General features: G+C 39.2%; 1 protein-coding gene across 6 annotated transcripts in view; it reads left to right on the plus strand.

The window, feature by feature from the left end:
- SERPINB7 (serpin family B member 7) overlaps positions 1-26,072 on the plus strand; it is a 52,542-nt gene extending 26,470 nt beyond the window's left edge. For 2 of the 6 annotated variants that reach the window (XM_054723864.1, XM_028139374.2), the window contains 6 exons: positions 2,961-3,011; positions 3,581-3,697; positions 9,913-10,030; positions 12,176-12,318; positions 15,279-15,428; positions 18,604-19,677. In XM_054723864.1, coding sequence (XP_054579839.1) covers positions 2,961-3,011; positions 3,581-3,697; positions 9,913-10,030; positions 12,176-12,318; positions 15,279-15,428; positions 18,604-19,002 — 978 coding nt within the window. In that variant the 3' untranslated portion in view covers positions 19,003-19,677. Of the gene's footprint in view, positions 1-2,960; positions 3,012-3,580; positions 3,698-9,912; positions 10,031-12,175; positions 12,319-15,278; positions 15,429-18,603; positions 19,678-23,146; positions 23,307-25,105; positions 25,419-26,050 lie in introns of those variants that run through there. The other 4 variants (XR_008557634.1, XM_054723866.1, XM_054723867.1 and 1 more) reach the window with 4 other exon arrangements.
- The last annotated feature ends 818 nt before the right edge of the window (positions 26,073-26,890 follow it).

The following is a 26,890-nucleotide window of genomic DNA, read 5'->3' on the forward strand; positions in this document are numbered from 1 at the left end:
ACCAAATTAGTCTCAAAATGGAGTAAAATTAGAAATAATCAAAGAATGATATCAAATATTGATGCTATTAAAGTTTTTCTCAAAAGTAAAGAAGAATGATTTCTGGAGATTCATATACTTTTTATATTGTCTGGGTTCCACAAAGTTAGCTCAGAAAAGACATTGGGATCGTTGAGTCCTGACACTTTACGATGCTATTTTATTTTTCTAGTACATTCATTTACTTCCATTTGCCAATCTATCCAATAATGATGTTAGGACCTTTTTCTTTTTCTTTTCTCTTGTTTTCTTTTCTTCCTTTATTTCTTTTTTTAAAAGAAAACTACAGAACATTTAAAACAGTTAGTCTGACTTTGGGAGGAATTTTGGCCAAAAAGGAAGAGCTTTTATTTCTCCTTGCTAGGCTTCACATTAATTACTAGGTTCTTTTCATGAGGGAGTGAATACAATGTTAAAGCTGAGGGACAGACATCATTCAAAAGGTTTTTCCACAAAAGCATTAATATTTTCCTCAAGATTAAACATTAATAACTATGACTTCCAATGCTTTCCCCCCCTTCTTTTGCTTAAATATTTCTCCCTAAGCTGTTTTGATCCTCCCACCCCCGGCCCACCTCTTAGGGAGGAAAGACACATAAGGGATCAGCTAAGTTCAAGCTCGGGGACACACTGGCCAGGCTTCTCTCCCTCTCCATCTTATACTGAGGTGATTGATGGTGATAACTTCTCTTTGCAACATTTTTGTTTTCATTTCAGGGACACTGACAGGTAAACTCATCCAGTTTCTAATATAAATGTTACATTGCGGAATGAAAAAAATGATAATGACATAATCTAAGTTATAAAGACTCATGTTTTTATTTCCTCTCCTTGTAACAAAAAAATTAAATGATTCCATGGAAATGTAAGGTCTTCATTGAACCTTCTTCTCTTAAACAAGTTACCAGCTCCATGTTCACCAATGGATGAGTCATAATCATAGTGAAATTGACCCAAAAGTTGTGAAGCAGAATTGTTTAAGGACCTTCACAACTCTACCACTTGGGAAAAGATAACTATAATATTCTTTTTTTTTAAATTTAAATTCTGTATTGTTGAAAAGATTACATATGTCTCCTTTTCCCCCCATTGACCTCTCCCCAGCTGCTCCTGCCCCTCAGCACATGCCCTCACCCACCTACTGTCTGTGTCCATTGGTTATGCTTCTATGCATGCATACAAGTCCTTTGGTTGATCTCTTACCACACCTCCTCCCCTTCCATAGCATTCTTTAAGGCATTGAAAATCTTTGTGTTTGGCCAAAGCAAAATGAGAAAGGGGGCTGATGTTCTTCATGCTCCATAACATCATAGAATTAGAGGGAAAAATGACACTCAGACTGCAAAGACCTCACTGTGAATTATAAGTTGATTACTAATTTATATAAATCTGCCTTGTTGATTTTACCTTATCTCTCATTCCATCTCATATTATTATTCAAGATTAAGAGGATTTAGCAATGAGGTAGGTTCCAATTCTCTGTGACCTATTAAGACTAATAGTGACACTCATGGCCTTGTTAAGTTTTCATAGCTCTTTCCAAGCTGTTCCATTTCCCCTAGCCCAGTGGTTGGCAAACCGCGGCTCGCGAGCCACATGCCGCTTTTTGGCCCCTTGAGTGTGGCTCTTCCACAAAATACCATGTGCAGGTGCACACGTACAGTGCGATTGAAACTTCGTGGCCCATGCGCAGAAGTCGGTTTTTGGCCTGGGCGAGTCTATTTTGAAGAAGTGGCGTTAGAACACTCAAGGGGCCAAAGAGCTGCATGTGGCTCGAGAGCCATGGTTTGCCGACCACTGCCCTAGCCAATACTATGTTGCTATGAATTAGGGGTCTGAAGTCTTGAGGTCAAGAGCCCCCACAGAGGCACTGATCACAAGATTGACTTGTTTAATTAAATTCCCCTTCTGTTTACTCCCACTGTCCACTAGGGATGTGGTTCAAATATAGCATATAGGGTCCCTTAAAGAAAAACTACATATTTCTACAAAAAATCCAACCAATAAGATTTCAGGAGTCACAAACAGATATGGAACAAATCCATCATTGTCTGGCAGCTATTTAGACCTTTCAAGCAATTGGTTGGCGGAATGTAAGTTAAAGGAGTCCATGGTTGCCTCTCTGTGTTGTCCATCCAAGCCCAGGCAGCACACATTCAGTTTACCCCAGTCACTTGCACAAGTGATTGTCAGGTGGGTAGTACCCTTTATCACTTCCTCGTAGAGGAGTTTGCATTTCAGATCCCATAGATGTAAGAGTCTGGGGAATTCAGCTAAAGTACACCAGAAAATAAAGACTTGGGAATAGAACAATTATTAGAATAATGGGGTTGTGAGAACCACACTGGAACAGGAAAAACTTAAAACTTTTTTATTTCAAATAATTGCAGGATCAAAAATTACATCTCCCAAGTCCCAGTTTAGCTTCATACTTAGGAATTTCTAGAGAGTCAATAATGACTTTTCTGTATTATGCTTTCCCCCCATGTGACTAGCCTTAATCTTGCCTCCGACTTGCTTAAACAAAGCTTTTTATTTGACCCCTTTTATCCTTGTCCAAGTTTAATCAGTGAGTACTTATTAAATTACTCCCTCAGAATGAGTAAACTACAATAATTCAACATATTTCATTGGTAGCCATTGATTTAACTCTCTCAATTTATACTTTTTCCAATGAATCACCTGTTTTAACCAAGTCGATAGGGTAGCTGCACATTTCCTTCCTGCTCTATGTTCTCTCTCTCTCTCTCTCTCTCTCTCTCTCTCTCTCTCTCTCTCTCTCTCTCACACACACACACACACACACACACACACACACACACACACACACTACCAATGAAGTCTCAACACCTTATTTTATTTCCCCTGTCCCTTCTTGTTCAGCCTGACCTGTTAACTGTTTTCTTTGTCCCTGTTTGCAGGTACTTCACACCAATACCATGTCAGGACATGGAGATTCTTCTAATACTCAGGTAAACACAATGTTTTCTTTTAGGAAAACAGACTGTAAGTCTAAATTTAGAAAAATTTCTGTCTCACTGACACATTTAATTATGCATCCTGTCCTTTTAAGCAAAGGAACATGTTTCACTCAGATTTCCATATTGCAAATATTTCAAATATGATTTTTTGATAATATCTTTGTTGATTATTAATTTACCAATATTTTACTTGTATATTGGCCAGATTTGGGCAAGGTAGTGTGGAACTAAATGTTTTATTTTTATCTTGGATATTCACAGCCAACTTACATTGGTAAAATGAATTATTAAGTGCACATAGTAGGCAAATTCATTATCTTCAGTTAATAATTTTATTCTAAGGTTAATCATTTACTTTAGTAAATTCTTTAACTTTGACCACAGACACTACTATGAGAAAGGGTAAGAAATTGTAGATTTATGTGGCATTATTTGATGCTTTTAAAGTGCCATTATTTTTCAATTATTTTATTATCCAATATACATGTTTCATATCCTACATAGACTATGCATATATTTTCAGTCCAATAATACATTTTTATGAATATTTTTAATAACAGCCAGGACTCCAATTTCAACTGAAAAGAATTCTCTCCGATATAAACACATTCCACAAGGAATATGAACTCAGCATTGCCAGTGGTCTTTTTGCAGAAAAAATGTTTGACTTTCATGAGGTAAGTTCAGCCTCCTGTCTTAGAAGGTTATTTTCATTCCGAACCTGAGCCTTATTCAATCCAGCATCTGAATAAAGGCTTGCATCTTTCTACTCATCCATACAAAGCTGTTTTATTTCTTGTCACTACTAATTATGTTTCCAGGTTGTATTCAAAATATCATCACCTGCTTTCAAAGTACAACTTTATTTCATCCAAGTGATCCATGTATTCAGGGTCACTAGATGGAGAGGCTCCCAAACCAAAGAGAACGTATCCCTTGGATGTGACGTGGACCTGTCATTGGGGTGGGAAAGCAGACAGCCCACTTAGGGTTGTCCCTGGACAGCAGGGGAAAAGTCTGTCATTTTTTTTCTCTGGGCTTTGCGTTTACAGGCGTAGTTTTGCATCTCCAGTGTTGAATTAACCTCCTTTTTGTCTCAGGCATGCCTTTCATTTCTCCTTGAAGGACTGACTTATTTATCTTTTCAGTAAAATCATTTATTTATTTTAAATATATTTTTATTGATTTTCTACAGAGAGGAAGGGAGAGGGATAGAGAGCTAGAAACATCGATGAGAGAGAAACATCGACCAGCTGCCTCTTGCACACCCCCTACTAGGGATGTGCCCTCAACCAATGTACATGCCCTTGACCGGAATCGAACCTGGGACCCTTCAGTCCGCAGACCGATGCTCTATCCACTGAGCCAAACCGGTTTCGGCAGTAAAATCATTTATAAAAAAGAGTTGCTGGTAGTAGAGATGAGACCAGCCATTGGCAGAGGAGCAGTTAAGACTTGACACAGAGGTGGGGGGTAGGTTTTCTTGAGGTCAGCAGACTGAATTTTAGTATTATTATTTGGTGTTTGTATTATCAATTTATTCATCCTAGTATCTTCTCATCCAGATACCAATGAGATAAGAATGCACTTTACATACTACTATGCCCAACCCATACTCTAGAACCTGTGATACCCGGAAGCTGGTTAGTGCTATTCAAGCAGACACAGTGGCCGTGTTTCTCTGGGAATGTTTGTTCTCCCTTTTAATTTTCTAGTTCTGAGATAACTATAAAACTGCACCTCTGTGACAACCTTGGACTAATTCCTACTTGCATCTTCCCAGCCCTCTGTGTTCCACCCAACCATTATTATGTTCTCTGTCTGTCACCCACTCACATTCTTTGCCCCCTTCCAGCACCACTCCCAAATCCTTTGCCAGCCTGCCAATTATAAAGCATTAGGCCACGCTGTTTTTCAATCTTATCCAAAGAATCCTAGACAAGTGTTCCAGGGGCCACCCTGTATGTTTAGCCCCACATTTTTTGTCTCTATTCCCACGCAAACTGCTGTGTTCCTGAAGGACTGTCAACTCTCTTCAATTGGAAGTTGACATGTCTATCATGCTACTATTTATAGTAGGCTCCCATGTTCCCTTTTCTGGCCCTCAGTGTGTATATAGGGCAGGGCACCTAGAAGCAGAATAAAGGTGAGAGCTGATCAAGAACTTGGAAAAATGGAGACATTGAAAGTCTGCTCATGATTTGGCAACATGAAGATGATGACACAATGATGTTTATAGAGCAGTTGATTCTTACAAATCAAAAGCTATGCACTTGATCTTCATTAAATGTATAGAAAACTGAAGGTTAGCACGTAGAATTCACCCAGGTGGTTTTACTGCAACAAGGGCTCTTCCCACCACAACTTGATGAGCATCAGATATTTTCAAAAGCAAGAGTAACAGTCTAAGCATCATGATACCATAATGGAATTTGAATGATGAAAGCTATTTATTCTTCAATTTAAAAAAAGAGAGAAAACTCTTTTATTGGTCACAGGATGAGGAAACCTTAGCTCCCCCTTTACTCACAGGAACACAAACAATAAAAAATCTTTAATTCAACAATTCAACCAGGTGACTGCATCAACACAGATCACAGAGAAGAGTATCACCCAGGCCACTGATTGAAGAAGACAGTCCCTGATGGGACAAAGAGAGAACCATCCTATCTAATAAAGGGAGAATATGCTAATTTACCCTCACACTGTCACAAAGATGGCAGTACCCACAGCCAGTAAGGATGGAATATGCTAATTGACTGCCCCACCCTCAAAGATAGTGGCATCCATGGCCAATAAGGAGGGAATATGCTAATTGACTGCCACACCCTCAAAAGATGGTGGCGCCCACAGCCAATAAGGAGAGAATATGCTAATTGACTGTCACGCCCTCAGAGATGGTGGTACCCACAGCCACAAGATGGCGGTGCCCAGTCCCCTCAGCCCCCCTGGGGTGGCAGGTGCGTGCCTGCCTCCGGAGTCCCCCAGTCCCCTCAGCCCCCCAGCTGCCCAGGGCTGGCCTGAGGTGCAGGCAAGCCTCAGATGGCGGCTGCCCAGTAGCCCATGGCCACCCGAGGCTCAGTTAACCAGGGCCGGCTGAGGCTTGCTCTGCTGGCAGTGGCAGCAGCAGAGGTGTGATTGGGCATTGCCTTCCCCTGATCGTTGGGTTGCCTCCTGCCCCTGAGGGCTTCCAAACTGTGAGAAGGGGCAGGCTGGGTTGAGGGACCCCCACTCCAGTGCATGAATTTTCATGCACCAGGCCTCTAGTAGTCTATAAGAAGACAAGAAGTATCAGAGGAACACTCTTTCCCAATCTGAAATTCTGAAGTACTATATGTAACAAGGGGCCTCCCAAATGACTGAATCCCATATTCATTTTTTTAAAAGGCATTTAAAGGTAGAATGAAGAGTGCCAGGTTAAGGGTCAGGTTTACCTGAGTCCTAACTCTGTCACTTTATTGCTTTGTGTCCTTCAATAATCAGTTGATATGTCTAAACCTCAGTTTCCTGGTTGATATAATGAAGGAATTATACTTAATAGTCTCTATGGCTCTCAACTTTCATGGCTGAGTTTGTATTTTTGAATTTACAATATGCATTGAAAATGAAAATTGTGCATAGTATTTTTGTGGCAGCTAAACTAAAGTGTCATTAATGTACCATCTTCATTCAATATGCAACAACCATTTCCTGAGCTCTGACCAAGTGCAAAGAATCATACAAGATATAGAGAGGATGCAGAAATATAACTATAGGATTCAATGTTGAGTTAACATTTAAAAATCAATAAATGTAATTCACTACATTGGGCGATTAAAGGAGAAAGAAATTGACATCAATTCAATAGATGCAGAAAATAAAATTCTCACAAACTAGAAAAGAAATTTTCTACATAAAATGTTTTTGGTAAAATACCAAATATTTTTGCCTTAACACCAAGAACAAGATGTGAATGTTTTCTGGAGTCATAAACATTTTACTGGAGTCATAACCAATACAAACATTGAACTAGAAGTAATAGACAGGAAGAAAAAGAAGTAAAATTGATTTGGATTGGGAAGGAGGAAATAAAATCATCATTGTTCACAGATAACAACAGTGTATGTAGAAAATCTAAAAGATTTTAGAAATCAGTTATTAGATTTAGTAGTGAATTTAGCAAGTTTAGCATATAAATTAAGTTGCATTTTTCTTTTATTTATAATTTAAAAATAAAAAATAACATCTATATCAAATACCTGGGAATAAATCTAATGAAAGATGTCCACAAATATAAAAGTTACTAAGAGAAAGAAGGATTTAGAAACAAAGGATACATTTTTTTTCATGCATAGAACACTCAATATTATAAAGATGTCTATTTATAGATTCAAAACAATTAATTTTGGATAAATTTATGAGCTGTTTTTAAAATTAACATGGAAATGCAAAGAATTAAGAAAAGAGTTAACTGTGAAGAAAGGAAGAAAACAAACACCAAAACACCTGGAGGATTTACATTACTGGAAATTAAGGCTTAAAAGCTACAATATTTAATATTTTCTGGAAAAACAGACAATAGACCAGTGGAACACAGTAGAGAATCCTGGAACAGATCCATAGAGACAGTGGATTTATGATTAGTGTGACTCTGCAGAGCAATTTGAAGGGATGATGTTTGTAATACATGTCATTGTAATAAATGCCATAGCAAAAAAATGTATCTTAACACCTATCCATATACAAAAAAATCAATTCCAGGTGGATCATAGATATAAATGTAAATGGTGAAAAATCAAAGTATTTAGAAGATAAATATAGATTATTCTTAAGACCTTGGATAAGAAAATATTTTTTTAATCTTTGTTTTGGGATATATATAAAGCACTAATCATATAGGATAAAGCAGACAGGATAGATGGCATTAGAATTAAGAATTTATTTTCATTAAAGGACATCATATAGAGAATAAAACGGCAAGCCACAGTGACAGAATGTATTTGCAATACATATAAGAATAAAAAAACACACCGACATTCAAAACCAAAAACTCCTACAAAACAAAAAGAAAAACACAAACAGCCCAGTAGAAATTCTTGAACTGACATTTTACAAAAGAACATAATTAAATGGCCAATAAACATATGAATAGACAGTCAATCCTCAATAGTTTTATTCTTTGTCATTTGTGTTTCATGTATCCTTTTAGGGACATAAGCAGCAGGGCTTGAAGGAGATTGGCAAGACATATTAGCTGGACTACACAAAACTTATATGTATAACACACACACACACACACACACACACACACACACACACACACACAATTTTGGTGGCCCAAAGTTCTTCTAGAATTTCCCAGAAGTGTTGATGCCGTGCAGTCATCAAGTTCTCTGGCCAGGGATTGGTTCTTAAAACTACTCTGTGTAGCCAGTGTCAAAATGGATGGATGGATGGATTAATCGGAAGATGGAAAGAGCATTATTTATAGAAATTACACATAAAGCCTTCTTTATAGAGGTAATATTATCCTGCAGACAGATAGTGGATAAATAACCAATCCTCATTATTAGGGTTGAAAATCCTATAAAATTTATCAGGATATGTCTTGACAATACATATGACTTGTAATGAATCTTATTTTCCCTAATTATGAAAATACTAGAGGCCTGGTGCATGAATTCATGCATGGGTGGGATCCGTCTGGCCTGCCCTGATGGGGGCCAATCAGGGGCTGGGCTGGCGGGGGGTGGATGAGGGGCTGTGGGCAGTTGGCTGGCCCCACCCCCGATGGGGGGGGGTGAATGTGGGTGGGGCCAGTGGGGGGGCCAGGAGGTTGGCCAGCTGGTCCCACCCCCAATTTTGGTTTGCTGGCCACAGTGGGCGTCATAGTGACAGGTCATTCCAGCAGTTCCGGTTGTTCTGGTGTTCTAATTGCTGGCTTTTTATATATATATAGATTTCCCTGAAAATGTACATGTGTGTATTTGTTATATTGCTGGTATGTTGATAAATTAGATTGCTATGATTTATATTTACTAAAAACAACAAATATTTCTTGAGCACCTATTATGTGCAAGACAATGTGCCAGGGACTGAGAATACAATAATAACTAAGGCATATATTGTCCTAACTTTACCGAATTTACTCTCTTGTGAGGGGCTCGGGAAATCTCAGATGGAAGTAAGATGTGGTGTGATAACAGGGACTATTGGAGGACACAGGAGGGTCCAGGGAAGACTGCTATCAAGGAAGGGCATTTATGCTTGAAACTAGAAAATGAGTAAGACATAACCACGGGAACTAGGGGGCATTCCAGGCAGAATGAATGCTGTTCAAAGGCCTTTAGAGAGACAGGACACATGGCACTTCTGAGAGCTTCCTGTAGTTGAGTCTGGCTAGGGAGCAGAGTGTGAAGGGGACAGTGGCTAGAAATAGAGAAGTGGATGCAGATCAGCAGAGCCTTGCAGGCCAGATCCAGAGATGTAGGCTTTATCTTAAGTGAAGGAAGTAGCCTTGACATGTTTTCAGTAGGATGGGGGTGATATCAGCAAGGGAGAGAAGTTTGGAGGCTCTTGAAGTATTTATGGTGAGAAAGCAGCACCAAAGGCAAGGAGGTGGGCATTAGCCATAATCTCTGTTAGTCCCCTCAATCCATTTCAGATAAATATAAGTTAATCAGTCGGCATGAGTTCTCCAAGCTGGATAACTGTATTTCTATATTTTCTAGCTATATTTTTATATTTCTAGCTGCATTTCCTTATCTTTAAGGCAGGAACAAATCCGTGAGTAGGGTAGTAAAAATAAAGAGACAAATTCAGGAATGTATTTCTTATATGCTTAGTTGGTGGTGATTTGGAAATATAAGAACTGCATATTACTTACAGAACTGTATATTATTTGTATTTATAGGAATATATTAGGTGTGCTGAAAAATTATACAATGCCAAAGTGGAACGAGTTGACTTCACAAATGCTGTAGAAGATGCCAGATATAAAATTAATAACTGGGTTACAAATGAGACACATGGTGAGTGCAATGCTCAATTTTTCCACAGGATTGGTCAGTTATATGTGAATGTTGAGAACTGTCAACATTACAATTAGGAGTCTTCTGTACACAGAAGGCACTGCTTTTCCTGATCCAAAGCAATGATTGTTATTTAAAATTGCTTTAGTATTTGTCTGTAATGTGGTGTTGAGCAATCTTAATAATTTGAATGCTTTATGCTTTTAAGAAGTCTTGGTTATTGCATGATCTCATTTGATTGGGATAATCTTGTGAGACCAATACATTTTATTATGGCCATTTCAAAAATTAGTTATAAGCTAAGGTAATTTACTCAGTGTTCTTTAATATCTTCTGCCTGGCTAGTGAACAAGATTAAGAGAAGTTTATAGGACATTTTTAATGACCACAACATATTTCATTCTAATGATCAACCCAGCATCTTGCTGTTCCTTCTTGGGCTGAAGGGCCTTATTAAAATTATGACATCCTACTGTCTAAGAAATATATTTAATGTCATTGCTTTTTCTAAGGGATTAATTCTTTATCTTTAATTTAAACATTATTTTTATTTATCAAAATAGTATATGTGGCTTCAGGTAGTACCTTCAAGAAAAAATACATCTCTTTATAGGTAAGTCTCTTTCACAACTTAACTCAGAATCACAGCTAATGTTCTCTACAAAGCAAATAAGGACATCTATTCCTTGTTGTTTTGTTAATCGACTAACTCCAAAGTCAGCCATTTCTTTACCTAATGCTTGGCTTTGTTTTATACTTTGAACAATATACATGTATTTGATGAGGCTGGTTCTGTTAGCAATATGAGACATGTGATTTGTACTGTTAAAGGCAAACATCTAACAGCATACAATTAGTCCTGCAAACAAGAATACAGTGTCCCAATATTCTTTTTGTCATAATATATCATTACATCAGTAGAGGGTGACTTTGACCATTAGCCACCACATGTTTCAAATATACTAGTCATACATCAAGAGAAACTACACAATTACTTTTTTAATAACTGAGTGAGCTTCTATTTACTGCTTAGTACTTAAAGGTATGAGATTACTAATACTCTTTTCCATTTATTTATTTCTTTTCCTTCCTTTTCCATGCAAAAAATACATATATAATTATTCTCATTTTGATAAGCAAATGAACTCAATGCCATTTGGGGGAACACTTCAAATACTGCCAATGTTATAGCAAACCCACATAGGTTTTATTGCTCCCCATCCTCCACACACTGCCAGAGCCATCCTTTTGAAAGACAAATCTGATTCATCAAAACCATGCCCTTGCTTGTCTTTCCAATGAATAGTGAACAAGAATTCTCCACTGCCTTCAGGATAACCCAAAATTCTTAGCAGCCATTGAAGGCTCTTCATTATCTGGCCCTTGCCTCCAACTTCTCCAGCTTTACTCTTCCCATAGCATCAGAATGAGTTAGGGTTGCTCCAGACACACTGCTCTCCCAGGCTTCCAGGTCTGAATAAACAGTCCTGGCTTTGTGGAAGTTCTCCCAGTCCACACCTTGCCCTCACCTCAGCAGGCCACTGAGCCTGAGATGAGTGCCTCTAGCCCATGACCCAGCAAACTGAGCATGTGGCTATGGCACCAGGCGCCTTTGTTCTGTTGGTTGTTGCCTTCTCTGTACTGGAGTGTGAGCCTAATGATGACATGGACTGTCTTTCACTGTTGTGATTCAAATATCCAGAGTTAAATGCAAAAATCTCGTTAATGTGGAATGAAGGAAGGAATTCGCTCTTTCGCTGGAATGGGTAAAAATTATACTTGGATTGCTATGGCCTGGTCAATTCAATAAAGGCATTTTGGTGCCTGTGAATAGGGAGGGGATCTGGGAATTGTCTTCCTGGGTCGGAATCCTCTTGTCAGTATTTCTTGTTGCGTGACTCTGTACAAATTACTTACCCTCTCTCTGCCCAAGTCTCTTTGATAATTACAGTCCCACTTCACAGGGATTTTGTGAGGATTAAACTAAATACTGCATATACAGCATTTAAAAAAATGCTTGAATGAGTAATTGCTCATAGATTATTATAACTATGTGATAAGAAAAATATGCTTATCTCATCTTAATTTTTTTTTAAAAAATTACATTAAAAATTTGACATTTTTTCTTCCTCAATTTCTCCAAAGGCAAGATCAAGAACATCATTAGTGAAGGTAGCATCAGTTCGTCGGTGGTCATGGTGCTGGTGAACGCTGTGTACTTCAAAGGCAAGTGGGAGTCGGCCTTCCCCAAGAGTGACACTAGGCACTGCCGTTTCAAATCTCCCAAGGTATGGAGATCTGTTTAACTTAGGAAGTATTTTGCTGATAGTGTTTCTTAACAGCAAGTGTTACTTAACAGGCTGGAGCAGTAAACAACTGATAGTGTTTCTTAACAGCAAGTGTTTCTTAACAGGCTGGAGCAATTGTGATGTTTACATAGACAAAGGCTGGGTTCAGCAGTTCTTCACTCATTTTCTACTGCGTTAACAATATTATACAGTCAAGTGCTTATAAGATAAACTTTCTATTTTCCTGCTAATGCAGGCTATAAAATACAACTGGAGGTGCCCTATAAATTGATATTTCTTAAAGTATATTTGAAATTGAGAAAAGGAATAACATATGAATTTATTTGAAGGCATTCCAGTAGGGGGCCTGTAAGAAGAAAATATGAATAAAGTCTAGGTTTATTTTTCATGATTCTTAACTGCAGGGTGCACAGAGTCATTTAATATCAATGATTTTCCCTGAATCAAGGCAAATACGTGTTTCATTTTATAAAACATAAAATTGTGTTTAATAAAGTTATGAATTCCAAATATTGGTTATATCTGTTCCTTGATTTAATTCTCTTTGATTTAAAACAACTGTCTAAAATATGTATTCTTAAAAGAATTTAAACCAGTTTATACATAATAACCTTAGTATAGTAGAAACATCAAAGGCCTTGGAGTCAGAAATACCACATCGGGGTCCTCACCTCAACTCATAGATGCTGCCTTCTCTTAACAATTTAACCATTGCAGACCTCCTCACAAGCGAAATTCAGTGATTCCATAAAGCACCTCTAATTTCTCTTTCAATCACCCAATCTTTTAAGCTGAGGTAGAGAAATTCAGATTTGACTTTTAAACTTAGTTTTATTTTTCAAGTGGAAAATGCAATTGAAATGTTCTTTGTACATTTCCCCGCATCAGAAGTTTAAGACACAGGAGAGCTGAATGCTGGTAGAAATGAGAGGTCACTGGATGATTGAGGAGGTGGGGAACGAAAGGCCACCTAGGCAGACAGGAACCACAGGTAGGGCAGGAGGAAGGCATTTGGGAGATATATGAGAGGAAGGAGAAGACATAAGGACAGAAAGGTGCTGGGCTGACCCTCTGGCTTGTCTCGGTGACTGCCCTTTGCATGGAGTGCAGCCAGCCCTGCCTTGTGTCCCTGACTACAGGGTCCTAAGACAACCTTGGGGAGCAAGTTTACAATGCAAGTGTCTCCATGGGAACAAAGACAGGGGCACAGAAATATTTTGAAATTTGTATGTGAAAAAATAATAATGTAATAAATCCTAATAAGAATGCAGCTGTCTCTACAGACATTATCTGCATAATTGAATAGGAAGAATATTAGGCAGTACTATAATTTTAGGAACCGCTGGCATTGTTCACAGAGTTTGGTGTGAGCTTTTGTTCCCCACTTTCCTTCAGCACCTCCCACATAGACTGTATTGATTCATTTCCTTCAATGAAGATGCTGTGTGCCTGTCCCCTGCACTGCTTGTGGGTTTTTTTCTCCTAAATAAGTTTTTACTTAAATAAGTGTTAATATGTAATAACTTTAAAATAATCATCCTGCAGATTGCATGTCCCTTATAATATAGTTATGATATAGAGCATCTAACAGATTGTGGAATCTATATCACTGACATTAGTTTTGGTGAAGTGACCTCTTTGCTAAAAAGTCTTGTTTCAGTCTTTCTCCAGCATAACTCAGCTGTGTGATCCTTTCTCCAGCATAACTCAGCTGTGTGATCCTTGCCCTGGCACGGAAATAGCTATTATGGCTGTGACATCAGCCCCCATTTGCACCAGGCTCAGTTCGGCTGATCTGTCTCACTAGGCAGGTGCCTTTTCCACTTTACTGCTTCAGGTGTGTTCTTTATGAGGTTCAAACTTTCAGTCAAAATGGATATCCTTTCCAGAGGGAGAAGGAACTTTGGTTTCAGCACAAATCATTACCTATCTTCCTCCTATAGAATTTTCTGTACTAAAGCGAGATATGACAGGCAAGATGACAGCTTTGTAGAATCACAATATCATTTAGGAAAAGGGTGGTTTATGACACCTCTATAGTGTTTCCAAATCTGCAAATTATAGTCCTCAAGATTAGACCTACTGTGTTAATCTGAGTGATGTATTTTACAAAAGTTAAATAATTTTTTTACAAAACCTCACTCTTAAATTGTGTAATTTTGATAGTATTAGGTTGTATTTTTTTTCTGATGAGAGAAAAAAATCTATAGCCGTCATTTTTAATTATAATGCTATTTAATAATTGTTTGTTACTTACTAGAGGCCCAGTGAACGAAATTCATGCACAGGTTGGGGGGTGGTCCCTCAGCCTGGCCTGTGCCCTCTCACAGTCCAGGACCCCTCGCTCCTTACCACCCACCTGCAGCAGAGGTGGGAGAGGCTCCTGCCACTGCTGCTGTGCTTGTCAGCCGTGAGCCTGTCTTCTGGCTGAGTGGCGCTCTCTCTGTGGGAGCGCACTGACCACCAGGGGGTAGCTCCTGCATTGCGCATCTGCCCCCTGGTGGTCAGTGCACATCATAGTGACCAGTCATTTTGCTATTCGGTCAATTTGCATATTAGGGTTTTATTATATAGGATTCTATAGACATTTCAGATAAAACACTAAGTGCAAGGCCATGTTCCAAGTGCTAGATATACTAACTGTCATAACACTTACAATAATCCTTTGCAGTACAGACTATCATTATCCTCATTATTTAGAGGAGGAAATGGAGGCACAGATAGGTGAAGTAACTTGCCCAAGGTCACACAGCTGGGGAGTTTTAAACTCAGGCAGTTAAAGTCTATGCTTTCACCACTAAGATGTGCACCAATGGTAACATGTGAGGAAAAACCTACAGGATCAATTGAACAAAAACAGAAACATTTTTTTCTTTTATATCTGGTCAATAAGTGAAACAGGTGGGCTTATTAAAATGTTTTTGTGACTTGACTTCCAGTGTCCTGGGAAAGCAGTTGCCATGATGTATCAAGAACGGATGTTCAATCTGTCTGTCATTCAGGACCCGCGTATGCAAGTTCTTGAACTCAGATATCAGGGTGGCATAAGCATGTACATCATGCTGCCTCAGAGTGAAAACCTCTCCGAAGTAAGTTACCACTCCCACTCCCACTGCTGGGGATGACTTTTAGGATACTGGTACTTGTGTGTTCATTTATCAGTTTTAAGGTTTCAGGTTGTTGGAATGCTAGAGACTTATCCATTTATTAATTTATTTGCCAAATATTTAATGAGTACATACTATGTGCCAAGCATTGTTCTGGATGTCTTAACTCAGCTTAGCATAATTTTATTTAAACAGTTATAAAATTGGAATCCTTTCAAATCTCAGCTATGGAAGGAATAGTGCATACGTTTCAGTGTTCTTTGCCCTTGGCCATGAAAACTGTCTTGCATGTATATTGAAATTTTGATAGAATAAGCACTTTCAGGCAGGAATGATATGATGGCATTTTGAAGTCCTAGCCCTTTGAGAATTAAAATGTATCATCTGACTTTGTGCTGCTGTGTCTCTAGGAAAAGCACAGATTAGGAAATGCCTTGTGAGTGATATAGCATAAGCAACAGACCAGACCAGCTGGTATGGCTAAGTAGTTGAGCATTGACCTATGAACTAGGAGGTCATGGTTCGATTCCCGATCAGGGTGCATGCCTAGGTTTCTGGCTCAATCCCCAGTAAGGGGCATGCAGAAGGCAGCTGATCAATGATTCTCTCTCATCATGGATGTTTTTATGTCTCTCTTCCTCTCCCTTTCTCTCTGAAATCAATATCTATCTATATCTATCTATGTCTATGTCTATGTCTATGTCTATGTCTATGTCTATGTCTATGTCTATGTCTATCTCTATCTCTATCTCTATCTCTATCTCTATCTCTATCTCTATCTCTAATCTATCTCTATCTCTATCTCATCTATATCTAGAAAATTCATGCACTGGAGGGGGGTCCCTCAGCTCCGCCTGCCCTCTCTCACAGTCTGGGAGCCCTAAGGGACAGGAGGCAACCCAATGGTCGGGGGAAGGCGACGGCCCATCACACCTCTGCTGCTGCCACTGCTGGCAGCACAAACCTCAGCCAGTTCTGGTTACCTGAGCCTTGGGTGGCCCTGGGCAGCTGGGAAGATGCCATCTGAGGCTTACCTGTGCCTTGGGCCAGCCCTGGGTTGCAAGGCAGCTGCCATTCAAGGCTTGCCTGCACCTCGGGCCGGCCCTGGGCAGCTGGGGGGCTGAGGGGATTCTGGAGGCAGGTGTGCGGAGCAGCCAGGCTGCCTGGGGGCAGGCCCGGCCTTGCTGTGCACCTGCTGCCCAGGCGGGGCTGAGGGGACTGGGCACCACCATCTTGTGGCTGTGGGCGCTGCCATCTTTGAGGGCATGGCAGTCATTAACATATTCCCTCCTTAATGGCTATGGGTGCCGCCATCTAGCATATTCCCTCTTTATTAGATAGGATAAAGCAACAGACCAGCACAGTGCAAGGGGCAGATGGTGGTGGCCATGTAAGCCAGATATAATTACTAAACTCAGATCACACCACTCTTTCAGCCCTTCATCCTCTTCTCCTCATGTATTTGGCCAGTGTTCATCCTGCAGTCCTAGAAACTTAGATTTCATGTCTCTTCTCTGTACTTACAATTAAAAGGACTGTTTATTGAGTACCTACAATGTGCCAGATGCTTCATTTATATTATGTAGGTTGACATGAACAACAAATGAAATTCATGAAGTTGGCATTTTTATTTTTTATTTATTTATTTATTTTTTAAAAATATATTTTATTGATTTTTTTGCAGAGAGGAAGGGAGAGGGATAGAGAGTTAGAAACATTGATCAGCTGCCTCCTGCACACCCCCCACTGGGGATGTGCCTGCAACCAAGGTACATGCCCTTGACCGGAATCGAACCTAGCACACTTCAGTCCGCAGGCCGATGCTCTATCCACTGAGCCAAACTGGTTTTGGCAGAAGTTGGCATTTTTAAACTGAAAGCAAAACAACATGAAATATGGGTACTCATATTAAATAATTTATTTGGTGATATTTATACCAATGAGATTTTAGCACATATCAATTATTTTAACTTCAAATAATCTGCAATGATAGAAAACGTAGCCTAGATAAAACAAGCAGGAGGTAACTCAAAAGATAGATTTGTTTTTGTACTTATTGTCTGAGTCATGTTATTCTGTAATAGATTGCCCTAATGTGTGGATTATTAGGTATCTAGTATTAATAACTACTAAATCTACATAATTACATAATCCTACATTACTAAATAATAATGAGGAAGCTGGCTTTGCAGTGGGCTAAATGAGAAAAACTAACCTAGAATAAAAAGTTATTACAGGTTAACTTCAAACTGGATAATTTATAGAAAAGTTAAATAAGACTAAATTTGCTTATAAATTTGAATTCTTGATAAGAATACAGGTAAGGATGAATAGTTGTGAAAATCTGTTTATGATCCCAGTGAGCCTGAATATGAGATCTGGAAACAATGTACATGAAAAATGTTCACATTCTAAGTCTGGAATAACCTATGCCGAGTTCTCAGGAATTAGTGAATTTAATATGTGAGTCATTTGGGGACAGCGAGGGTGTTGGAGAGAGACGTGAGCTCCTAGCTATATAACTAAGTTTCCTAGCTGTATACTTCGGGAACATCTCCCAACATTGTCTTGAGTTTCAGTCCTCCCATGTGTCGAGTAGGAGAGTTATTTAGGACCCAAACCTCCCTGATAGCGTGGGTGACTGTGCTGGGAGATACTGACCCCCCTAGTCCTTGAGGCTGGAGCTCTATGCTCCTTGCCTTAGGTCCCCCGTGGTTTTTTCCATTGGTTTACTCCTGCAAACTATGCAAATATCATTTTCTTTGCCGTCCATCCCAAGAAAATGGTCAGGCAATACTGACTTAAATGACTTTTGAGCTCCTTTCTCCCTCTGATGATCTCTGATTCCCTAGTTCCTTCACCAGCCCATTGTTTCACTTCAGCTATACAGGTTCATATGTGGGCAGAGAACAGAAAGTCTCCGAATACAATTAAGTCACACCTTGTCATAGCAGAGCAAATTAAGCATGTGATTTATGAAAGAGTGCTTGAACTATTTGTTTTAATCATTTTCCATTCCCCAAATCTCCAGGACCCATTCACATACTTACACATAAATACAGTGTCTGGGAGAGGATAATTATGGAAAGCCATGTATCTTTGTAGTTGTTGTTTTTTAACCATGGGGTTCTAAATTGCCTTTTGAATATTCCTACAGATTGAAAACCAACTGACCTTTGAAAATCTAATGAAATGGACCAGCCCAAGAAAAATGAATCATCGGTACGTCAAGGTGTTCCTTCCTCAGTTCAAGATAGAGAAGAAATATGAAATTAAACGTTATTTACAAGCCCTGGGGCTGAGAGATATCTTTGATGAAACCAGAGCTGATTTCTCTGGCATAGCTTCAGGAGGTCGTTTATCTTTGTCAAAACTGATGCACGAGTCATACATAGAAGTTAATGAGGACGGCACAGAGGCGGCTGCTGTCTCAGAAAACACCATTGTAGAAAAGCTACTCCCTGAGTCTACCGTGTTCAAGGCTGATCACCCATTCTTATTTGTCATCAGGAAGAATGACATCATCTTGTTTAGTGGCAAAGTCTCTTGCCCTTGACAATCCAATTGGTTTCTATTATGATAGTCCCATCAATATCAAAGAACCACCACATGTGAATAGATAAAATGTAATGGGAAGCATATGGCGCTCCCTTTAGTTTACTTTCTTCTAACGTTGGTCAGCAGATGACTTTGGTGACTTGACCCTTCTCTGACACCTGCTTGTTTATCCCCACCTTGCTCTTAGCATTTCTACCTCCATATGCCCCACCCATTTATAATTCCATTGCCTTTCTACCCACACCCATTTCTACCAGTCTACTCCATAGCCACTTGCACACAGTTCTGGGCATGGCATCTGGGAATTGTGGACAGGTGCTCCACGGGTAATGACAATGTAGAAGTCATCTTAGAGATCTTTTCTGAAACTCTCCAGGAGTCCCCGACAGACTAGTGTTATTGTACATGGTCTAGAAAATAAGCCTGCCTGCTAGAAACAAGTGTGAAGGATCACTTTTCCTTGCTGATCTAAGAAGACATTTAGAATTGACTTGAACAGTGATGTGAAATCAGTCTCTAATCTAAAAGCGAAAAAAATATGGATTTGGGTTTGGGGGCCAACCAAAATATTTCATGAATAACTTCAAGTGAATGAATGTCTTTTGGCTTTTCCTTGATTGACACTTAATATGTACATAGTTTTTTTCAAATATTAAATACCTTTTTAACTGTTTCCAGTTATTATGTACAGTGTATTATTTCATATGCTGTATAGTTTACATGTGTTGTCTCTATTTATCAGAATAAAGAAAAACAATATAACTATACCGGTGTGATTGTTCTCCTATGACCCGTTGTGAGACTGCCAGCAATATATTTTTTTCTAGGCTGAACAAGCAAGCAATGAAAAAGAAAGAAAGAATGCTTTACAAATATCAATCTGATTTCATTAAATGTTGCTAATGTATTACACATGAAAGTTACTTTTACATCTACTTACATAGGCTGATGAGCTAATTTTAAATATGAGGACTTAAATTCATAAGGGGAAAAGATTAGCACCCATGAATATTTATAATAGGTCATAGGTAGCTTTATAAAACAGATTAAAAATAAATTGAGAATCAGTAGACCACATTGAACTTCCTAGTAGCCTATAGCATGGCTCTGTGATGCTTTGTGCTAGACCTGGCAGATACTTGACTTTCAACAAATATTGTGGAATCCATGAATATGGCATGAATGAGTGAATGTGACATAATTTTAAAGATGTAGAGTATCTCCTGACCAAAATCATTTGGTCACTAACCTGCCACACCTGAAATGACTATGATGTCTTTTGGAGACGTTTGCAGGGAGTGAATTTAACTGGTATGCAGTGGTATGTGTTTTGGGGAGAAACTGGTTTTTCTGATTAACTCCATTCCCACCGATTGCCATTCAAGTATGACATATTCCTAGACTCTGTCTTTAGGAGGACTTCGGTTCCCCATTTGTAGAATTAATTTGGGGGCCTGATACTTTTCTTCTCAAGTCTGTGATTCTTTAAGTTAAATCCATAATCCTTAGAAAGGAGGAGGAAAGATAAACATTATTGAATAATTTTTCTATTTAGAAGCTTTATTTTCATTATTACATTTAACACTCACAACAACCTTGTTGTATCTGCTATTATCCTTATTTAATAACTAGGTTCAGAGAAGTCAAGTTAGTTATTCACATGTATTACAAAAGGCAAAGTTCATGTTACAATTCAAGTGTGTCTGATTTAAAAGCTCTCTTATAAAGACCCTTGGTGGGCCATTTCAACTAATTGTCTTTCATGTTTTTTGGATTATGTGGATCCAATTAGAATAATCTGCCATAGCCAGAGGAACGTTTTTGATTGTAGGGTCACCATGTGATTTACCAGGTAACAGGCTTCCAAACAGTTGGGAAAAAGGTGGGGAAAACAAACAAACAGTGGGTCAAGTGCCTCACAGACACTGAGAAACAGGTTCTGGTCTGTACATTTATTTCTATTTCTTGTGAACTTGAACCCCACCTGACCCAAAATTTTTGCCTCCTCCCCACTCCATTCCTAGTTATATGACAACAGGCAACAGAAATATACTGATGTCTTAGAGGATTTTACTTCCATGTTGATGTGAAGAAGTGATGGCTTTTCAAGCAAGTGGGAACATTTCTGGTCCCTATAAAACATCAACCACCTGCCAGCCAAATTATTTAAATTTGTTCTTCTCTGGGTAGGAATTCTTTAGGCTGCTTTACTGGAACTGCACCCCTCAGCCCAGAGACATTGCAGCTGGGCCTCCAATATTGGCAAGACATTCTATAAGTTAAGTTGTCAGGAGAAAGAATTACAATTTTTCTATTTATATTCTCACTCCAACCCAGCAACTTCTAGTTTTCCTTTTCAGAAGCTCCTTTAGGAACCTTATCATATAGAATCTCTCCTTTTAGAACTCCAGTATAAAAAAGGCCTTTTCTAAAGACTTTTTGACCTTCCTAAGGTGTACAGATTGTTGAAGATCTTCCTCACTCTAAGATTGTGCATGTAAGTGCATGTGTAAGAAAATATGTAAGCATTCCTCAATGAGATTTTCATGGTTTTTCCCTTACATTTTTGTTTTAGCTGGAATTCAAGTTATTAGTGTAAGAATTTTACCAAAGGAAGAGAAACATAGCATTTATTAATAGAATAAGATAAGAAAACTAACGCAACAATTTTGTATGTAGCCATAAAGAAAGCAGATAGTATATACGCTCACTTTGTTTTCTTCTGCAGCCTATGTTCTTCATTTATTAAATAAACTAGAGGCCTGGTGCATGAAATTCGTGCACAGCGGGGGTTGGGGTGTCCCTCAGGCCAGCCTGCACCCTCTCCAATCTGGGACCCCTTGAGGGATGTCCGACTGCTGTTTAGGCCCATTCCTGGTAGGATAGGGCCTAAACGGCAGTCAGACATCCCTCTCACAATCCAGGACTACTGGCTCCCAACTGCTCGCCTGCCTGCCTTCCTGATTGCCCCTAACCGTTTCTGCCTGCCAGCCTGATCACCCCCTAACCACTCCCCTGCCAGCCTGATTGATGCCTAACTGCTCCCCTGCCAGCGTGTTTGCCCCTAACTGCCCTTCCCTTCAGGCCTGGTCACCCCTAACTGCCCTCCCTGCAGGCCTGGGTCCCACCCAACTGCCCTTCCCCACAGGCCTGGTCACCCCAACTTCCCTCCTCTGCCAGCCTGGTCACCCCTAATTGCCCTCCCTTGCAGGCCTGGTCCTTCCCAACTGCCCTCCTCTGCTGGCCATCTTGTGCCAGCCATCTTGTGTCTACATTATGTCAGGATCTTTAACCACATGGGGGCAGCCATCTTGTGTGTTGGAGTGATGGTCAATCTGCATATTACTCTTTTATTAGATAGGATAGAGGCCTGGTGCATGGGCGGGGGCCAGCTGGTTTGCCCTGAAGGGTATCCCGGATCAGGGTGGGAGTTCCCTTGGGGTGTGGGGCGGGCTGGGTGAATAGCCTGTGGTGGTTTTCAGGCTGGCCATGCCCCCTGGCAACCCAAGCAGAGGCCCTGGTATCTAGGATTTATGTATCTCTACAATCGAAACTTTGTAGCCTGGAGTGGAGCCAAGCCTCCTGCTTGCTATGTGGTGGCAGCCATTTCTCTTGGAATTTATGTATATCTATAATTGAAACTTTGTAGCCTGGAGTGGAGGCCTAGGCCAGCCAGGGCTGCAGAAGCTTTGCTTCCTCCATTGCCAGGGGCAACCCTTGCCTCCTGCTCTTCCAGCTCCATGGCTGCCACCATTTCTGTTTGGATTTGTTTACCTTCTATAATTGAAACTTTAGAGCATTGAGTGGAGGCCTAGGCTGGTAAGGACAGGTGGAAAGCTTGGCTTCCTCTGTTGCCAGGGAAACCCAAGGCTTCCTCCTGCTCTCTGTGGCCACAGCCATGTTGGTTGGGTTTATTTGCATATTTGCTCCTGATTGGCTGGTGGGCGTGGCTGGTGGGCATGGCTTGTGGTTGTAGCGGAGTTGGGGTCAATTTGCATATTACTCTTTTATTAGATAGGATATGAGTGCTTTACATATTTGCTCAAAAATCTTTTTAGTGCAGCTGAAGATAATGAGTGCAGTTACTTATGTCAATTCAACACAAAACTAGTGAAAATAACTCATATTTCATGGCTTACCAGGTGTGATCTTACTGATTGTCTTCCCAAAGGTGAAATCAAGGACCCCTTACCACCAGAAGCCTCACATCTTTGCTCAGTTAGTGCTGGTTCATGCCATCTTTTGTGGAGGGACCTGGAAGTATGCATTTCAGAAAGGCCACACCAAAACTATGGCTTTCAGGTTGGATGAGTTAGTCTCATGATTTAATTTGCTTTTCTCTTAAAGATAAACCTCAAAGTTTTTTCCCTTAAAATCTGTTAAATTATTTCTGGCCTTTGGTAGGTAAATTAATTTCCAGTGACTTTCCTTGCTACATTTTCAATAAAGTGCAGGTTTGATTTTCAGTACATTTAAAAGATTTATTGAACCTTAAAAAAATTCATCATAGTACTTTTATCATATTTCAAAAGGAGAAATGCTATTTTTTAGCACTGTAGTTGTAAAATTAAAAACTGATGTAAAAAATATGAGGCCTTGAAAGGCCTTACAGTACATTTAGGCTTTGGCTAACCTTAAATCATTATGATGTAATTTACTTACTGAAAACTAGAAATGAAGTCAGATGACGGGGAAGAACTAATAGACACTCCTGGAATTAAGAGGCAGGTCCTGAAACTAATTGAAACAGTTTAAAAAATTACAAAAAAAGAAAATATTCAGAAAACCAACAACAAACAACACAGCAGGCAGATTGTAAAATGGGTGTGATCTTAAGAAGTACATCAACATTGGTGAACAAGATTCACAGTCAAAATGAAAGGTTCCAGGTACACTGTCCTACCTACCTTAGTCTTCCAACTTCTTTCCTTAGTGCCTCCCAAAGAGCAAGCTGCAATCAAAACAAAACATGCTATTTAACATGAAAGAATGAGTTTGTACATTATGATTAAGTCCTTAAGCTATCAAATGTATACACTCTATCAGATGTATTACTAACAAATGTTTAAAATTATTGGTCAATTTTAAATTTTTTAGTCAACTGTAAAAATTAGGAGAGCTTATACTTGTGAATAAATATTTTTCCTGTAAAAGGAATAGTGAATCACTTCAAGGAAAAATATAATTCTCTAGCCAAACACATCAGTCACCTCTGGAAGTATCTAGAACTCTCTTTCCAAAGAATATTGCCATCAGATATTGTGATCATAAAACAAATAATGAAGTTATAGATTTTATAGCTCTTTTCTTTTTAATTTAAGACTCCAGGGCCACAATCCTGAAGATTCTGATTTGCAGCTTGGGTACATGTATTTTTAAGTAGCTTCTATAGGATCAGCCCAGTTGGGGGGATCACAATATTACGAAGATGGAGTGAAAGATTTTAGCAGGATTCATAGAGATACTTAAAGGGGTAAACATACACTGAAAACAAACAGACTTGCTAGAGAAAACAGTTAATAAACAGAATCTTTAATTTCCCAGTAAAATCTGGTCAATATAGATATCTTTAACTCATTAATAGGCATTTCAAAGAGATAAACATAAAAAAGGGTTGTAGTCATAACTAAATTTCCTTAAATGGCCTCATTATGTAGAACCTGAGTTCTACATTCTTGACTTGTAACTATTTTGTAATCTGCAACTCAATGCTGCAGACTGGTCAGCTTTTACTTGAGCTGGAGAGATTTTTAAATTATATTCTTGAAAGAACCTATTTGACTTTTAAAAATTGTTATCCTGATAAGATCTTATGGTGCATATTTCTTAGCTCTTTGAAGTGAATTAACTGCTTGTGGGCATCAAGAAAGGACAGTTGAATAAAAACAGAATATCCTTTGTACTTCAATAGCTTCTTTGTTTAGGCTCCCGTCACCTTTAAATCATCACAATAATGATCACATATAATTCTGTGGAAAGATGAGTGGTTTTTATTTTGATTACTCAATGTGGGCAATTTTGGAGGATGAATATAAATGTAAATTTCCTGTCTTAAATGGAAAAATAAGAAGGCATTAGCTTTGCTGTTTCACTGTGTTTAGGTTTACAGTCCCAGAGCAAAGCTTTGTGAATGATGAGGCTGCAAGAACACTTGAAATTGGACTTCATAAAGGAGCCTGGGGTCCAGGTCCTTGAGATGCCTGATACGGAGGATCACCAGAGTGTGGTCATCCTCCTCCCCAGGGAGGACATCCACCTGGAGCCTTCATCGCCACAGCCACAAGAGAAGGCTCTGAGCCGGAGGATTACACATACAGAAGCTGAAGCATTAAAAACAACCGTGTACACTCACTCTACTTAATGCAGTGCTAATGTCCATTTAAAAAGTGAGCAGGATCTCTAAATAAACGACACCCATGCACTAGAATGTGTTGCTTGCACTTGTAAAAGTTTATGACTTTCAAAGCACAACCATGCACTCCCTCTTTGGGTCTTCCTGGTTGGTGGTTGTTTTATGTTACTTACTTCAATATAAATACTTTCTCTTTGGATACCTGACTAATGAGAATTTTAGGTTGAGTTGGTCAATCCAGAATTATAATTTATGTTGTCAGAATTGGAGGATCTCAGGTTCCAAAGATTTCTTTTAATGTGGTCACCAGAAAAAGGTGGACACTTATATAAGTGTTCAGTTATAATATATAAATTAAGCAATTTATAGAGGAATCATAGGAGGAAGAAAAGTAGAAACTTCCCATGATGATCTATGTTTTCCTGAGTGGCTCTTGGATGGTGTGCCCAGGCCTAGGTTCCAGGCTTTGTATTATAGATTCAAAGGCACAGATTCTAGGGCTACATGCTTCGACTGCAATTCTTGCCCATGGCCTGATTTCTTCCACTTACTGTGATAGAATCTGCTTCCCAAAATGACAGTGAGAACTAGCCTTGCTTACTCATAACCTCTCATCCAACCCTTAGGATGCTTTACGTTTTAGTATAAATTTCATTTTCAAAATAAATGTTGCTTCTCACTTTCTCTCCCATAGGTTACCAAGGAACTCACCTGTGAGAAACTAAAAAGCTGGATAGGCTCAGCCAGCATGAGAGTCACAGCTGTGGTTCTGCATCTGCTTCAGCTCAGACCTGATGGGTGCCATGAAGATTTGACTTCCATATTGGCAGATCTAGGAATGACTGATGTCTTTGACCACCTAAGGGCTAGTTTGTCTGGCATAACTGCAGGTCAAAGCTGGCAGTCTCCAAGATAATCTATTGGCCATGCTAGAGGTTACTGAGGATGATTCAGTTAACCCTTTCAACCACACAAGCAAAGGGGAAAATCCTGAAATATTCAGAGTGGACTGCGCATCTTTCCTCTTCCTTACCCTTCACAAAGAAACCAAGACTATTCTTTTCTATGGCAGAATTTTTACCCCTTAAGCAAGGGAGTGACTGTACTCAAACAGCCTTCTGATTCTTCAAATTAGCTGAATTTTACTTGTAGAAAACACTCAGTATAGATGCAACTGAAAGAGTTAAACCATGCTTCTTAACAATGTTTTTAATTTTCAACTATCTCACATAGAATATCCATCCTTGGTTTTGTTTACATTGGTTAAACAAATTATAACATGCCATTAATTTTACTTATTAAAAAATCATGATCAATACCACTTCTTTCTTAAGTCACCATCAACTTGCTCAGAACCTCACTTAAAGGTTATTAAACATAAGAGTGTTTTTTTTCCCCAAAGAAACAATATTACTCATCAGCAGCTGAACTAAAGGCATTTAGAAAGAGGAGCTAATCTTCATTGGGTGCATGGCAGGTATCAGACACTCCCACGATGACCTAACGTAATTTCCATCAAAATCCTGAGAGTTAG

The sequence above is a fragment of the Eptesicus fuscus genome, chromosome 12 (assembly GCF_027574615.1).
Source record: "Eptesicus fuscus isolate TK198812 chromosome 12, DD_ASM_mEF_20220401, whole genome shotgun sequence".
In the NCBI taxonomy this organism is placed as follows: Eukaryota; Metazoa; Chordata; class Mammalia; order Chiroptera; family Vespertilionidae; genus Eptesicus; species Eptesicus fuscus.